The sequence below is a fragment of the Acartia tonsa genome, chromosome 3, assembly GCF_053477335.1.
Source record: "Acartia tonsa isolate MP-2025a chromosome 3, ASM5347733v1, whole genome shotgun sequence".
Lineage (NCBI taxonomy): Eukaryota > Metazoa > Arthropoda > Copepoda > Calanoida > Acartiidae > Acartia > Acartia tonsa.
The window spans coordinates 12,630,741-12,648,630 of NC_137262.1; the positions used below are offsets into that span (position 1 = coordinate 12,630,741).

Genomic DNA, 17,890 nt, shown 5'->3' on the forward strand with positions numbered 1-17,890 from the left:
AATTTTGTTTTACCAACTTATTCATGAAGTTGTGAACAAATAACAGGAGAAAGATTTTTTAAAAATCCTAGGTGAAATTGCCTTTTAAAACATATGATTTAAAATTCATGATCCTTTCATGATACATTCATAGATAAATTCATAGATATTTTTTTAAGGGCGCAGCCAATATACTCATTTAAGATACAAAGAATGAAAAAAGTAAGCCTAATATTAACTTCAATTTTTGCTAGGGTTTATGTTGCCCCTCGCCCTCCATATTCACAACATGCAAATATTTTATTTCATAGTTTAAAATGTTTACTACGGGTTTAACTTTTGGCTATATACAAAGAATTGTGCTCAGTTTTCATGCTTTTCGGTTCATTATCTTTATAAATTTAATATTTACGGTATGTAACATTGTAACCCTTCATATAATTCTTTTAATAACCCCCCTTAAATTCAATTAGTTAATTTTGAACATACAAAATTTAACAAATTATCTTTTAGGCGGCTTGGCTATTATAATATTATTGACTTCGTCTGTGGCTGGTTGTGATTTAATTCTCAGATTTTTTAAGGAAGAAGGAAGGCGGGGGGAATTTTTCCTCGATTTTCTTGTATTTTCCTTTTCTCCAAAAATTAAGAAACATTTTGGCTCGGCTGCCGCGCGTAAGTCTTTCATAAGCCTTGATTAAAACTCGCTTGGGTGCTTAGGAATTCACTGAAGGGATGGATTTCTGTATCAGAGATAGCTGATTTTAAATGTAATTGTATGTCTTCAGAGTTCTTAATATTAAATAGTTACCTTACCTACCATTATCTCTGTAAGAAAATAAGTAAAAAGTCTAAGGGCGAAGCCCCTACTGTTCAAAAATATATTACGCAAGACCTCTTTCATATTCCGAGAATTTGTTTGTTTATTTACATTTCATTCTCATAATAGCAAAATGGTAAATAAACAGAAAATTTGAGTAGCAAGGACTTTTTCTGCCATTTCATCTAATATTCAATTTATTTTAGTGGTGTGTATAAGACGAGGTTCATTATATCCAAGAATTAGTTGTTATATTCAGAGATCAAATATTAATAACAAAGCAAGTCTAAAATTGCATTGCAAATAAAAATGTTCTTGTTTATTTATAGTCCTAATTCAATTATACATACTTTAATTGATTAGTAAACAATATTATTTGAATACAAGACAAGGATTAGTTTAAAGTCTCTTTAAAGTATTTTCTCGTATTCATTCGAATCCGGTGGATAGGAACCGGTTCTCATCCATACGAAAAAACTATGTCTAGCATCGTATTATATCCAGTTTTCTACGAATATAGAAATGTACAATCATAAGATTAAAACTAGTTTTTTAGCCCCAAGGTGCCGAAGGCGGAAAGCCGTTTATAATACGATACGAGAAATAACTATTACAGTATGACTTCGAAACCAATTAATATCCGCAGGATTAGAACCGGTTCTTGGCTATACTTAGATATCATGTAAAGCTTCGTATTATCTTATAACCGAATATTAAAATTGTTATCAAGGTTAGGGTGCAAAAGTTTACAAAAATAGTTATTTATCGCATCATATTATAGACAGCTTTCCGAGGAAAGTAAAATAAAAAATTATAAGATTAAAACCAGTTTTGTTAGCCTTGAAGCAATTTAACTTCTGTACCCTAACCTTTTAATCTACATAAAACCCTTTTTCTCTTGATAATTCACTCCAATTCTGTATTTTATTTTTTATCTAATTACTATTTAGTCAAAGATTTAAAACTCCTACTTCACAAAATACATAAATTATGTTGGAGTATATTTTTGCCACTTCATTCCCTCCAATATAAGTGTAAAAAGAATAACTTCGCACTTAATTCTCCCCTTTTCTTACTTTAATGTATTTTGACCAGGGTTGCAAGTTTAGGTATATGAAAGAAAAATTAATCTTTCTCAAAATTATTATTTCTCGCATCGTCTTATATACAGCTTTCCGTAGATAGTAAAATAAAAGACATATTAGATTAATTATAATTAATTAAGAATATTTTTTCAGTATGTCTTAGAACCAGTTCCAATTCAGCGGATATTAATCGGTTTCGAAGCCATACAAGAAAAAACATACAATTTTTTAACGGTGCCAAAAATAACCTATTAAGATTAAACTATTTCTATGAACCTAATTTATATGGTTGATCATTAAGATCTTCACTTGCTGTATTAACCAAAATATGCTTTATTAGCCTTGCTATGAATATCTTGGTTCTTGTTACTTTGAAAAATATGATATTGTTTACTTTCATTTTTAGATAATCTCCTTCTATAAATAAATTATACATATTTTTAACAATTTTTTAATTAAAAGATAATTAATTTTAATTTTTCAAATTTTTCCTGTAAAAAAATTGTGTGCATATTTTTTGCACCTATCAAATTAATTAGAAGTCTACACAAGGAGAGGGATGAGCCATCAGAAAGAAAACTTCCCTTTCATCATTCTGATGACATGTAATTTTTTTAGTGTATGACAAGTATACAGAATATACGTGGATATTATGACAGGGAAAAATATTTAGTCTATTTAGGTTGCTAACATCACTTATTGGGCATTTCTTTTATCAAGTAGTAGGGAAAGGGATGGGAGGAGGGGGGTGGATGAATGGATCGTTATTCTAGCCACCTATAAGTTTCATTTTGTTAGATCACATTATAATCTGGTGTAAGATCAAAGTAATAATAAATCCATCATAACAGTCCTTTAATTGTTGGTATTCTTAGCTGAATTGCAAAAAAATGAATTATTTTCTTCCAATGCTGTATCTCTGTCCATAGGCTGAGTATAAATTTTAAATGTATTTTTCATATGAATAATTAAAGAATTTAAAATATTTAGTTTTGATACAAATTTAAACTTTACCGGACTTCCAGAAAAGGTCTAGACTTAGATGTCCCCTCTTTGATCAAGGTATAAAGGGATAGACCCGTACTTATATACGGGACCCGTAGTAATCCAAAAGAATAAGTCGCTCCAATATTTTAAAACATTTTTTGCAAGGTTATGTGTTTTGTCTGTCTCTTGGCTAAGGTATTCTCTCTTCTTTTACTTAGAGCTCATGGCAAATGGATTTTAGCAATCGATGATTCGATACATTATTAATTGTATGTTGCACCAGATTTTCATGTCTGATAAAATGATATAAAACCGATTCTCCTCTACCATCTCCCCTTCCTACTGGATGAACGAACTGACCAATAAATAAAGTCAATATTCCATATTTTCACGTATAATTGTATCCTATATCCCTTTTTTATCAAAGTTTATGGTTTATTTAGTCTTAACTGTCTGGACATATAATACCAACACATATGTATAAATAAAATACCAACACTGCACCGCATTTCATTTTGGGATTAGAGAAAAGTTTACATTTATTTAAAGCAATATAAAGGGAACACTTTAGTTTATAATAGCGGTTGCGCCCCTAGAGGCCTCTAGGAGCACTTTGAACACACCAAATTTCGTTTTTTTTAAAATCAATTAAAACGTAAAGCTTCACTGTATGGAAGAGTCATATCGTTTCAGCTTTTAGCAAGATCGTTGGGTACAGACAGACAGAAAACCTGTTACTTTTTTCATAAGGATTTACGTTACAAATTAACAAATTGATTTCATATCTTTAACTGACTGGTTTGAATTCTGCCAAAGCTGTATCATATTTAAGACGTTAAAAATAGTAAAACTATTAGGTGTGAAATACATTAGGGCGAGTAAAGTGGCAATGACTTCTAAACAAACGTGTTTAAATGCACCACATGGGTATGAAGAAACAATTTAATTACAAGCAAGCAACTAACGACCTCTAATTCATCAAAAAGCCTTTAATTTATGTAATAAAATAATAAAAGAAAAGGTATAGAAGAATACATTTACAAGATTAAATGTATTCTCGTATATGAAAATAAATGCTTTTACAACCCATTCTCAGCAATAAGACAATAATATATAATTCTTGTCTGTCTCTCTATGTCTAGAAATAGAAAAAAGTCAGTATTATTCACAATCATAGGTACGGGATATGTAAATAGACAAAAAAGAGAACAATTTACAACCCTTTTTTCATTAAAATTTAACTTAAAATCACACTTTCTGGTGTGTCATCAAAACCGAATATAATCCGCTGGAATAGAAACGGTTTATAGCCGTACTGAAAAATCATGTATAGCATAGTATTACAGACAAATTTGCACAAATATTAAAATATAAATCTTTAAATTAATGCCAGTTTTGTTAATCCGGGCTTTTGGTACCCCAGGACTGACAAAACTGGTGCAAGTCTTTCATTTTAATAACCGGGGAAAGCTGTCTATAATTTGGTGCAATAAATTATTATTATGTAGTTTTGGGGAGGGGTTAATTATTAGATCATTATCCTATCCCTTAACTCTGAGGTTCTAGGTATTATTCACATTGATATTATTATATAACCTTAACATTGGGTGTGCATACAATGGGAATTATTTCATTTACTTATTATGTTATCAGGATTCTACAGCTGCATGTAAGCTGCTGATTTAGAACCGTTCGGGTACTTTATGGTGGGAGGAATTTCCATATTAGAAACAGGTTCTAATCTCTGATTATTGGCGAACCCTAATTCTGATTAAAAATCTGTTAAATGGATTGTCTTTTACATACCAAATAATGGAATCATTTTTGTTTGAAACAAACAAAACTTTATAATCTTGCTGTTTTCTTAATTTTTTTTCTTGTTCGTTTTGTGCTAACACATGTCTATATTTATTTTCGTAATATTACAAAATAAATATAGGAGTTCTAGATCCTGAATTAGTAAGTTGTACCAATAAGAAGACAATGTTAGAAGAATAAGGCGACGTTAGTGGTTAAAATGTGTGCATATTTTGTACAAACAGCCAGTATTTTTTCTTATTTAATAAGTCAGCTTTAGATAGTAGAATTTCTTAGGGCAAAATTAGCTTTCAAGAAATGATATAGTTCAAAAATTTCTTCCCTTGCATTTTTGCAATAAAATATACCCCTACCCTGGGGGTGCCGTAGGCACCCCCAACTATTTAGGAGGGGGAATTTACCCCCCCAAACAATTTTTGGGGGGTAAATACCCCCCCAAATAAAAAGTCTCTAATAAAAAAAAATTTTGCGCGCTTCGCGCGCATTTTTAATACTAAATATTTAATAAAATTTAAATTACCCCCCCCAAAAATTTTACCCCGGGGGTAAATTTTTTGTTGGGGGGGTAAACTAAATTTACCCCTGCCAACAGATTTCAGGGGGGGTAATTAGCTAATTTTACCCCTGCGGTAAAAATTTTGGGGGGGTAAAAAAAATTTGCGGCGCGCTTCGCGCGCCATTTTACCCCCCCCCCCAAAGCCAATTACCCCCCTTTAAAAAAATTTTACCCCTCCAAAATAAAAAGTATGGACGTCTATGCTTGTCTGCTAGAAATTCCTTTTTTGACTGACAGCCCATTTATGGGAATAGATCTATTTAAAGAATAATACTATTCTACATGTCTCAGAGGTAAAAAGGAATCAAGGGCAAATATATATTTAATTTATTTACTACAAGGATAACATTAACCACATTCATAAGTAGCGCAGAAATAACAAGATAACTAAATTCTGAAATGAATTAAAGATAGCGAAGAGTAAGTAATGATTTTAGCGAATCAAATTTACAAAAGGTTTAGGGCTACAAAAGGTCTAATGTTACAAATGCTCCATAGCTATAAAAGGTCTAAATTACAAAAGACCTTACTTACAATGTTAATCTTCATTAACAATGTGCATGCTTGTATAATGTATATTACTTTTAAATCAAAGCCATTAATAATAGACAGTGTCTTATTTATAAAATTATCTTTATTACAGAGTGACTGACATACCTAATGCATAGAGTGACTTCGCTACAGATATGTATACAATAAATTAGATGTAATATTGGGATACACATTCATTAGTTACTATTTAGTGTCGACCTATTTTTAGATTAATACATTTTATGTTAAGATTGACAAAAAATATAGAAAAAAATTTTTAGAATCGAAACTTTTCTAGATACAGTGTGAGAGTTATTTCAATCAACTTTCACATTTTCGTCTAAACCTTCCTTGCCAAAAATGCGTCGTTATTATGTTAACAATGACATAAACCCTTGAATTTGACATATCGATTGAATGTCAATAGCTTTGAAAAGGTCTGAATTGGGGACTGCCATAAAGATATACATAGCAATAGCATATTCAACCCAATTTCATCAGTCCAACTAAAAAATTAATGATGTTTTATGTATTTACTAGCGGTTGCGCCCCTATTATCTAGCTCTGTATTTGAAGTTTTAGGGAAAGACAGAAAAATAGCAATCCTAAGACTTAGTTCTAAAACTTAAATAGCCTAAAACCATACCAAGACCTATGTGAAACTTCCCTTAAATGTTGAACTCAGTAGATTTCGAAATCCTAAGCTACAGACAAAACTTGCTTTTTTATATAATAGAATTGCAAATTAATTTTATTCAATGTTTATTTTTAATTTTTGGTTTGATCAAATTTATATTTCAGGTGTAAAACAAGTTCTGAGTGTTCTGTAGAAGTGAACAGTGGCATCTTTGGAGATCCTTGTCCAGGTAAAGTTTTAGTTTCAATAAACTAGGACGATTCTTTCTATAATAAGCAAGAAATGGTTTGTAATTATACTCGTGCTTGCGCCTCTTGCATTTAGAAGGGAAGGGTAGAAAATAGCCTAAAACCAATTCAAGACTTGAACCTAAAATACAAGTTAGCATAAAACCGTGAGGACCTATGTAAAGCTTCCCTAAAATGGAGAACTTAAACAGTTCAGTAGTTATAGAAATCTTAAGCAACAGACAAAAAAACCTTACTAAATTATATTATAGGATTGTGTGTAAATCAAATAAATGATCTAAATTAATGTTCTCCTATAATTCTCTTATGTAAAATTCAGCCTTTGTAAACATAGAATTGTAAGATTTTGGCTATTGTCCTTTCCCTCTCTGTTCCAAGTTACAATTGTAATATATTTTACTAGCGGATTCGCCCCAAGCCTCTAGGGGCTATGCCCCAAGAGGTATAATTACATCTTTTATTACCTGGAGAGCCCCCACTCCACCACTATTTTAAATAATTAAGAAAAAAATTGGTGGAGGGATTTTTTGTTTTTGGGGGAGTTGGGGTTGTCTCACCCCCCAAGAAAATAGCCTATAACCACCACAGGACCAGTAGGTATATTCCCTGAAGAGTAGAATCCGATCGGTTCAGTGGTTACCGAGATCTTAAGAGACAGACGGACGGACAGACATCAAGCTACTTAATAATATAGATGTCTTTTACCTGTATCAATAAGTATTCAGGATATATTATATATATAAAACAAAAGAACTAAGGAACAAAAAATATAATTAGCATCTACATTATTTCCTGTCTGCCTTGGTACTTTTACTTTTAGCAATACAATATAAGTATAATCCCCCAAACGGAAAAGTGGACCTCTAAACGGTGCACTAGTGTGGATCTCTCATTACCTTAACAAAACCTAACCCAATCCAAAATTAAGCACCGAAAATATTTCTATAAAAAGTTGTATGTGGTTCAAGTACGAGGCGAAATTGCCAAAATTTTCTAAGTGCGATTTCTCTTTGAAGGGTAGACCTTCCCTGGACATATGAAAAACATAACTGAAAAGGAAGACCAAATCGGTTCAGCAGTTAGCTTCACACACAGACAGAAAGATAGACAGACAGACATACTTTTGCTTTTATAATGAACACATGACACGAGGCGTGTGAAAAAATATCCTTTATCGACTTAAGGTTATTTTATTATATTTTTTATGTATTGAAAAATGAAAACTTTTTATATTACGAACAAAATAAAAGTTTCACATTGTTTGAGATCAAAGTGGTTCACTTTCGCTTTTGCATTCTTTATAAATACCCAGCAACCTTTTTTACTCTCATTTCAGTTTCAATAGTTTTGCAATGGAATGTCATACTATTTATCATTCTCTTCAATCTCAGTTTTATTTATTGGTCAAAATCAAATGCAGTTTATGATTGATAATTTAGAGGTCAAAAAAAAATTTCCTTTTTAAATGCTGTCTATTTGTCATAATATAATTTCTTTTGGGTACGTATTATATTTTTAGGGGGGCATTTAAAGTAACCTTTTGAATGTTTTTTTTATGCGAATATTCGACAAACCCCAAACTGTCCAGTTTTGAGCAAGACGATTCCTGTGACGTCATATAAAAAGGGAAGGGGGTAAGAAAATCTCTTCCCTTTTCTCCCATCTCTTTTGAAGAGATTTTCTTCCCCCCTTCCCTTTTTCTTTCCCGAAACGTATATGACGTCACAGGAATCGTCTTGCTCAAAACTGGACAGTTTGGGGTTTGTCGAATATTCCAACAACACATTATGTTCGTCAATTAGTTTAACTTTTCTTTATAAACCTTTCAATAATGGATGTGTGTCAATCTTGTTTTATATAAAGAACTTTAATTGCAATGATTATTAAGTCCATGGCTAATCACTGTTTTTGATTCCACAGTACATTAAAAAATTCACCAAAATAACAATTTTCTATCTATCTTTATCCCTGACATTCCATTAAACTGTTAAAGAGTTTGCAATATCTTGCAATATGTTGTATATATTGGCAGACGTGACAGCCAGGTTCAGCTTGGATGGAGTGCATCCTGCATCTTTGAACTTTAATGTCCTTGTTTTAAATTGGCAGGTGTCCACGTGACCTCTCTTTCATTCGTCTTACTTTAGAAGTTTCTTAACTTTTTGTTATAAAATCAACATAAACTGATTAAATTTCTTAATTTAACGTTCAAACATTTCAATATTATTGTTTAAAACTCGTTTGTGTGGTTTCAATGACTTTTAAAATATTGATATCACAAAAATGTTTGTGATTTAGGATTTATTAGACGTTTTTTTAAAATTTTCTTTCCACTGAGGGTACAAAATCTAAATCAAGTAGTTACATGAAGCAGTTGGATGTCAATTCCGTTGTCCTCCCCCAAAAAATACCCAAAAAATTTTCTCTGGTTATTTACATGATGTGATTAAATGAAGAAAAAAATTATATAACATATGAAAAGAAAGTGAAATAAAGAGAAATATCACGTGTCTAGCTGCCATCCTGTTTAGATATGTGGTATCCGCCTAGGGTAAATGGCAGACACCAGAGTTCAAAATGACTACGGCAGTGTGAACAGACGTGGACACCTATACTATAGAGAAGCTACGCTTCTCTAGCAATCACTAAATAATAAACAGCATCTATTCAGTTGTTCCTTTATTGAAGGTCTAAGGATTACTAAAGTTATATACAACAAACAATAGCTACACAGATAGGAATAAATAATCATAAATAAAAGCAATATAATACATATACAATAGTCAGTTTGGGCAATAATGATCCCCCATCCCTGAGAAGGGTGGGGGGAATTAACAATGCAGCTTAACCATAATAAGGCTGTCAGATTCAATCATTAATTTTAGGCATAGGGAGGGGGTCGGCAGACCCCTTCCCCAGGACTCGGGGGAGGGCCTTTGGCCCTTCCCTGAACCCCGGTCAGGGGTGCCATAGGCATGGCTCACGGTTGCCGAATACCACAACTCTCCCCTCGGAAGGCTGGGAGGGGGTCTCCCTGCCAGACTTCCGACAGTGGTTGAGGCCTTCGGCCCGCTCCTTAGGGCTAAGATATATACAAATGATAATGATTCAATGGAATCCTAGTGGTGATTTTCAGGGCTGATGGGCTCCCAACGTGGGATAGAAGGTAGAGGCTGGCTTTGGTTGGGCACGTAGCTCGGCGCCGGCAGGTGTCAGGTTGGCGTGGGGCACAGCTGTTGCGGGGCCGGTCAGCAGCGGGGCATTCTGGTTGTTGTTGGCAGCGGCTGGGGCACTGGCTGCCAAGTTGACCGTCTGAGCGGCAGCCTGGCCTCCCGAAGGGCCGCGGGGTCTTCCAGAGGGCGGTCCAGGCCTGCCTGGGCGGTCATGCCCGCTATCGGCTGATTGCATGGACACCATTTCCTCGGCGGCTTCCCGGCCGATGGGAATGGCATCCCAGTCTACTGAAAAGTCCCGGGACTTGGCATGGATGTGCCGGGCTCTGGCCAAGGCCTTCCTGTACAAGGTTGGATGGTACAGGAACACTTGTGACATCGCATTCATGGCGGCCCGTACACCTCCTTGTGCGGCTGCCAGGGAAATGATGGTCAGATCCCCCAGCAGTTTGAGGATCAACAACAGCAAACACAGTATGGCTGCGCCATCTCCCCACTCGTGAATAGCTTGTCTGAACCCAGCCCAGACATCCAGGGCGGCCTCTCCTTCCTCTGCCAGTCGGTCGATATTGTAGGACACGATCCCATGGTCTCCGGTGGCTGAACAGCTACCTTGCTGAACGCATGAGCCATAGGACAGGCCGGTCAGCATGGCGGATTTATACGCTGGGAACGCTAGCAGCTGCTGCCAGTCGTTCAACTCAGCCTGCGAATACAAGCCTCCCGAACTAAAGTCATCCAAGGGTTCTGTCAGCAGCTGCTTGGGCGTATCCAGCGGGGGTGGCCTCTTCTTAGGTGCGGGGGTTAGCTCTATCCAGCCTTCCTCCGCGTGCACAGTCAGGGGGTAGGTGGAGGAGCAGGGAATCTTGGTGGCGTGGCCGCTATACACCCGTGTCACGGCGTCTACAAATCCTGTGGGTTCCACTGGCACTTTGTCCCAACATTCCTTGCTTTCACGGACAACGTATTTGTTGCGTTGGCAGGTAAGCTGGAGCAGGACATCTCCCCTCAGCACAGAGAACGTGCTCCCCTGGACACGCACCGGGTGGGCCGGGTCTAGTTGCTGGAGCTTCCAGCAATTGGCTGCTTCTTCTTCTGCCGCTGTGCTTTTCATGCGTGTCTCCAGGGTAAATCCAATGTAGCCTGCATGTATCTGGGCCTGCAGGGGGACATCCACATCCCTGGCCGATACTCTGGGCAGCGCTGCCGCGGCCGGGTCAGCTGCCACGAACAATGCTGGGTGGTTGGTGGCATGGGCCTCAAAGTCGCAGTTCACTATTGAGGTGGGGGTGGTCATGTTGATGAAGAACTGGGCTTGATGGTCAACCAGGAACGCATCCATCACTAGGCTAGGCTGGAGGCTGCGGATCAGCCTCAAGGGGCAATCTCTCCCCAGGTGGTCCCACACGTAGGTTGCTTCCCCAGTGATGCAAGACAGCTCAGAATGGGGACATTCTAAGGCCAGGTGGTCAGATTGGGACTCCACCCGTCCATCCTCTACTACGTAGGTCTCTTCCTTGACCAGCAGCCGTCGTTCCTGGAGCACTAATTCATTGCGGTACAGCTGGCCCTCGAAGTGGACGTCCTCCCCTTCACAACCCACCCCCTCGGGGCTGTTGACCAAGGCGCCCACCATATCGAGGGTGAAGAACAGGGGATGGTTCAGCTGGAACGTCAGTGGCTGGGTCTTGCCTGGCAGCGTGTAGACTCGGTTCCTGGCCAGGTCTCGGCACGTTTCTGGATCGATCTTGGTTGGCCTCATGAGGGTGGGGACCGAGGTCACCTTGAGGTGACCCCATACCCCACACCTGAATGTCCACTGGGACACGGTGAGCTGACAACTGTATCCTGTTGTTTCCCTAATCTTGACTTGCTGCAGGACATGTACTTCATGGCCCAGGGGCACCTCCTGGTGTAGCGGTTCCGTGCTACACATCTTTTCCTTATTGTAGGCTGTGACGTGGGTGGGGTTGGCGCAGTCCCACCCTACCAGGACGTAGCTAGTTGTAGGCCACACGGCTGCCGGCAGTAGTCCCCACAGAACCATCCACCAGTGTGAGAAGCTACCAGACAGCCATCTACCTCGCGCACGCGGCTGGGGATCTTCGGCTCGGGTCACGGCTGCTTCTTGGGGCTGGACACGGCTGGGCTGCTCCTGGCTAGATACAAATTTCCATTGAGCGTTATCTTTGTGTGTTCGGGGCACCCCGATACCCTCCCCAATGACAGACTGGCAGGCGACGGGCGCTTGCCTGGGTGTCGGCTCCCCTAGCCCCAAGGGGTCCCTTCCCTTGTCCATGGCATGCCCAGTGGCATGGGGCTGAAGTGCGTGTGGCACAGGCTCGCCCTGACTCACGTCCCTCCCCTGCCCTAGGAACTCAGGTGCATGTGGCACAGGCAAGTCCTTATATCCCCAAATTTCAATCTCCCCAGCCTCTGGTGCAGGGTGCACAGGCAAGGTTGGGATTTTACAATATAATGGATACAATACATTTGTTAAATTTAACTTATCCTGGCTCGACTGGAAGTGCTGGGCAGCTGGGTTCCCTCGGCTGGCAGGGGGCGCTGGATGGTGTATAGTTGGGCTCTCCCTACAGGCTGGTGGCGCTGGCTGACTGGGGGTGACGGGTGTCACCCCTTCCTCTGGGACTGCTGGCTCGTTCCAGGATCCAGGTATCTCGGTGGCGGCGACGGTTGTCGCCCCAGGCACCAGGTTGGAGGCGCTGGATAGCACCCCCCAGTCATCGCAGGTGGCGGCGCCGGGTGGCGCCCCATACATCGACTCTGATGCGCTGGCTAGCGCCTCCTGCCTCTCTCGTTCAACGGCCGCCAGGGCCTCCCCGTACACCGTCTCAGTGACGCTGGGTAGCGCCCCTCCACTCTTGCTGGATAGGCTCGGTCGGGCAGGCTAAAGGGCTGGGGCCTCAGGACTTCTGGCTCGGCAATGTTGTTGGGCTGCACAAACTCCGGCCCCAGGTGGTTGAGACTGAAGCCCAGGCCAACCCGGTTGGGTTCAGCCGCGCCTCCCAGTACGTTGATTCTAGCTGGAACGGTCCCAAACTGCGGCATTCCGTCGGCTCGGCCCGCTGCGTTGGGGGCGGCTGCTTGCTGCGGTGGTGCTGGGGGCGCACTCCCTTCCATGTTGGCTACTCTGCTGGGCTTTCCTGGGGGAGCGCCCTTGTCTGCAGTGCGCCTCCGGCCGGCTACCTGGTCCCAGTCGGCTCTGCACTCGGCCGCCGAATGGCCAGCATAGTGGCAACGCTCGCACTTGGCAGGACGGTCACGGCGTGGCTGGGTGCGTCTCTCCTCTAGGCTGACTTCCATAGGCGTCGGACAGTCTCGAGCTCGGTGGCCTCTCCCTTGGCAGCGGAAACAACGGCCTGAAGTCTTGTCATCTGGGGCGACCTTCCCCATCTGGTGGAGACCCGGAGCCAAGGCGCCAATCTCCATTGGCTCCGACTCGTCGTAGTTGGGCAACTGGACGCTGGCTGATCCCGTGAGCCCGTCGGTGGCGTCCACTAGGCACACACCCTCCTTCAGCTGCTTGGTAATCATTGTGACGGTGAACATGGCTCGCCTCGTGTACTCAGGTACAGAGGCGATCTCATGACTCATCATTTCACGTTTCACATTAGCGTTACGAATGCCACGATTTAATTCATCGATTAATAACTCGAGATCCTCATGGCTGTAGGCCTCCCTATACAAGGCACACTTTGTGGATATGTATGCTTGTATAGGTTCTGTCGAGTGTTGCCTGTAATCCCTGAAGGCTTGCTTCAAAGTCTGGGATTCAAAGGCTGGACGAAATAACATTTCACACTCGGCCTTGACTTGTTCGTATGTCAAGGCTTGGCCTGCCTCGCCAAACAGATGAGAAGCCATTTCCGCCGCTTGCCCTACCAGTGACAGTAAAAGGGCGTTGCGGCGGTTGAGGGTGTCATGGGGCGGCTTGCGGTAAGCCGCCCATGACATCTCGAGTCTGCGGATGTGGGAACTCCAGGATTGCTTGGGCGGTCCTCTATACTCCGGCAGGTTACTCAGCATCAGCTTGCGGTACTCGGCTGGAGCCGGCTGGGGGTCATCCTGGAGCCATCCTTGGGCTTGGTCGCCTCCTGGCGCTTGCGGCTGCTCCATCGGGTCAACGGTTCAGCGGCGGGACACAAAGCTGTAAGACAATATTATAAATGGTTTACACTTGAGGCTTTCTAGCCTAGCAGCCAACACTGTTTATCACTAGGTTGGTAGTTTAGCTACAAAGATATAACTTAGATGTACTTGTCACTAGTTTTTTTCTGAGTTTGTAGAGTAGGCTGGTAGGGGTAGATAGCTGTTGAGGGTCTGAACTTGGTCCGCTTTGTCCGTTGAATTTTGTGATATGTCCCGAACTCTGTTGCGCGACCCGTAAATGGCGCTCTGTTCTCCCGATCGCTAGCTCCACACCGTGGGCGGACTTAGTCAAGTGTGGGTAGGAGGGGGGAAGCGCGTGAGGGGACGGGGTAAAACCGTCCGTTCCCCCTGTGAGGAAGGGGGAGTGCTGTGGGTTTGAGGTAACTGTGTGATGAGGTAATGGTGCCCTTTCTCCTTAATCCTGGGCTTATTGTTATGTCACCTTGATTGTATTCTCTTCAATGGATGGTGGGCCCCTCCCTTTCCTCTGGAATAAGGGGTGTATTTGTTGTGCTGGAGGCTTGGGTGGTTAGATTGTTTATCAAGGCATTGTTATATTACATCTAGATTCTATTTTTGGCCTTATCACAATACATAACAGATTTGCTTACCAAGCCTGTTCTATTTTTAGTTTTATCACAATACACAACAAATTGTTTGCCAATCCTTGCTCATAAATCTATTGTTTAGCCATCACACTAGGGTGGTAATCCCTACAATGTGATATAATATCTACTTTTCTAGATGGGTGGCTGCGCTGTAGCCTCTCAGGATACTTGGAGTTGACGTAGTTTCTTCTGCTTGGTACACTACACTCGTATGTTGGCTCGCAGCTCGCAGCTATTTGGCGTGTTTCAGCCTATCGGCGGCAGGGAATGTCCCGTCCTGCAGCGCCGTATATCCGAATCCGACTGTTGGCGGCAGGGAATGTCCCGTCCTGCGGCGCCGCTGGTTCGAATCCTTGGCTTGTTTCAGTCTATCGGCGGCAGGGAATGTCCCGTCCTGCAGCGCCGTGTATCCGAATCCGGCTGATGGCGGCAGGGAATGTCCCGTCCTGCAGCGCCGCTGGTTCGAATCCTGCTATCTCTTGCAGTAAATGTTGGCCTATTTTCAGCCGTTTGCACTTAGTTGGCCTGTTTCAGCCAGTCCGCAGGCCTGTTTCAGCCCTTGAGCGCTCAATTCTCCGTTTGCGTCTGCTCTACACTTGTGGTTTGCCGTAATCTCACACAGCTGTCACCAAAAGTTGTGGTATCCGCCTAGGGTAAATGGCAGACACCAGAGTTCAAAATGACTACGGCAGTGTGAACAGACGTGGACACCTATACTATAGAGAAGCTACGCTTCTCTAGCAATCACTAAATAATAAACAGCATCTATTCAGTTGTTCCTTTATTGAAGGTCTAAGGATTACTAAAGTTATATACAACAAACAATAGCTACACAGATAGGAATAAATAATCATAAATAAAAGCAATATAATACATATACAATAGTCAGTTTGTGCAATAATGATCCCCCATCCCTGAGAAGGGTGGGGGGAATTAACAATGCAGCTTAACCATAATAAGGCTGTCAGATTCAATCATTAATTTTAGGCATAGGGAGGGGGTCGGCAGACCCCTTCCCCAGGACTCGGGGGAGGGCCTTTGGCCCTTCCCCGAACCCCGGTCAGGGGTGCCATAGGCATGGCTCACGGTTGCCGAATACCACAGATATATCCTCTACAAAACAAATTAATTATATTTCTGGAAATTTCCCCAATTTGGATACATATGATCCAAAACCACCCCTTCTTTATTTATTTTTATCTTCAAACAGTATACAAACAACTAGTCATTCATTAAGTTCTGCCTTTTATAGCTATTATATATTTTAAATACTTTAAACTTCTTACTAAAAATAGGGACGGGGCAATTAAAGTTACAATTGAGATCTATTAGATATTGTTATGTTTAGATACAGAGAAATACGTGGAAGTGCACTACAGCTGTACAGCTACAGATGCAGATATGTCAACTACAGTCCAGGTATAATATCTAACTATTTATATATCTGTCTATCTATCTATATGTCTGTATATCTATCTATATGCAGCTGTATATCTATCTATCTGTAACTGTATCTATCTATTTACATGTATATCTATCAATTTATCTATCACTACAGCTGTACAGCTACAGCTGTAGATATGTCAACTACAGTCTAGGTATTTTATCAATCTATTTACCTACACCGAGAACCAACAAAAATAGACAAATCTGAATTTTTAGAAAAGCAGCTTCATTAACTTAATATTAATATTAACAGTGAAAACTTGTAACCAATAGATGCATCTACATTTTATATTTATAGTAAAATAATCCTAAATGAATAATGAAGCTGCTATTCTGAAAATTCGGATTTGCCTATTTTTTGGTTCTCAGTGTTTATCTATATCCATCTACCTTTTTTTATATCTGCCTATCTATCACTACACCTGTTCAGCTACAGTCAAGGTATAACATCCATCCATCTAATAATCCATCTACCCATCCATCCGTCTATTATCTATCGACTTATTTCTGATTGTCCATCTTTCTTTACCTTTCTATCTGTATTTTTATTTATTCGTCTTTTTTATTTTATTTTTTTTGTTAAGAATTTTCAATTTAAAAAGTATGGCCAAAAAAATTCAATTTAAAATTGAAATTTTGTACATTTTTCTTGAGAGCATTAAAAGTACATATTATATAACAAGGATGACAACATCCATAAAAGCGAAGTAGGACAAACGGACATTAACACTTGTATAATGTCAGAACTGAATAATCAGAATGCGAATGTATAAGAGTCAAAGCAAAATTGTAAGTAAATTTGTTGAAAAACTGCTTGATACAGGATAATGATTATGGACATACTTACATTTTTAGGACTTGAATATAGAGTTGCTTCGCTTATAATACTGTACTTTGTTGTCCCAGGAATCAGTATACCAAAAATCAGACCAATCGGATAATTAGGTCACATACAAATTTGTTGTTAAAAATGTAAAAAAATCAACATGTTTAAAATGGACGTACGGACATTCTGGTAATGATTATAGAGTTGCTACGCTTTCTAACTCGTACCTAACTATTACAGGAATCACCATGCAAAATTTGAAATCGATAGGACAATTCTAACATGCCTAAATTAACGAAAAATGCTATTTAAAAAAGTAAAAAAATCAACATTTTTAAAATGGACGTACGGACATTTTGGTAAAGATTTTAGAGTTGCTACGCATTCTAAATCGTACCTAACTCCTAAAGGAATCACCATGCAAAATTTGAAATCGATAGGACAATTCTAACATGTCTAAAGTAACGAAAAAAGCTATCCGTGACGGACGGACGGACGGACGGACGGACCGACCCTAATTATAGAAAAGCTTCGCATTTAAAAATACGATCTTTGTGCAATAAAAGTATGACAAACAATAAAAACTAGAAATAGATGAAAAAATAACATTACAAGTGACAGATAAATGGTTTTGTGGGATTAAAAAAGAAAGAAAGATAAAATATTATTTTACCCAACGAAAAAGAGAGAAAGTGGAAGAAAAAAGGATGAGAAAGATGGATGAATATACATTGGAAAAAGTTTGAAAGAAACTGAAAGAGTTGAGGAATGTGCGAAATACAGATACAACACACATTCTATTTTAAAAGCAGGAACCTTGGAAAAATCTCATATTTTGCCAATTGAAAAAATTTAACTCCCATTCAAAAACAAACTTTATGGTAGATTGTTTGGAGATGGGGTAAAATTTTAAATTGGAGTGAATACAATTTTTAGAGATGTTTAAAGATGTTTAAAAATTGTTTTACCTTTCAAAAAAATTTGAGGTAGTAAATCTAATCTTTTA

At 39.8% G+C, this 17,890-nt stretch overlaps 1 protein-coding gene across 1 annotated transcript in view; it reads left to right on the forward strand.

Moving 5' to 3' along the window:
- The window catches only part of LOC145313346 (latrophilin Cirl-like), an 86,132-nt gene that overhangs the window by 45,396 nt on the left and 22,846 nt on the right, over nt 1-17,890 (forward strand). Inside the window, exons 4-5 of the mRNA XM_080152706.1 lie at nt 6,578-6,642; nt 15,961-16,031. Coding sequence (XP_080008832.1) covers nt 6,578-6,642; nt 15,961-16,031 — 136 coding nt within the window. The remainder of the gene's footprint in view (nt 1-6,577; nt 6,643-15,960; nt 16,032-17,890) is intronic.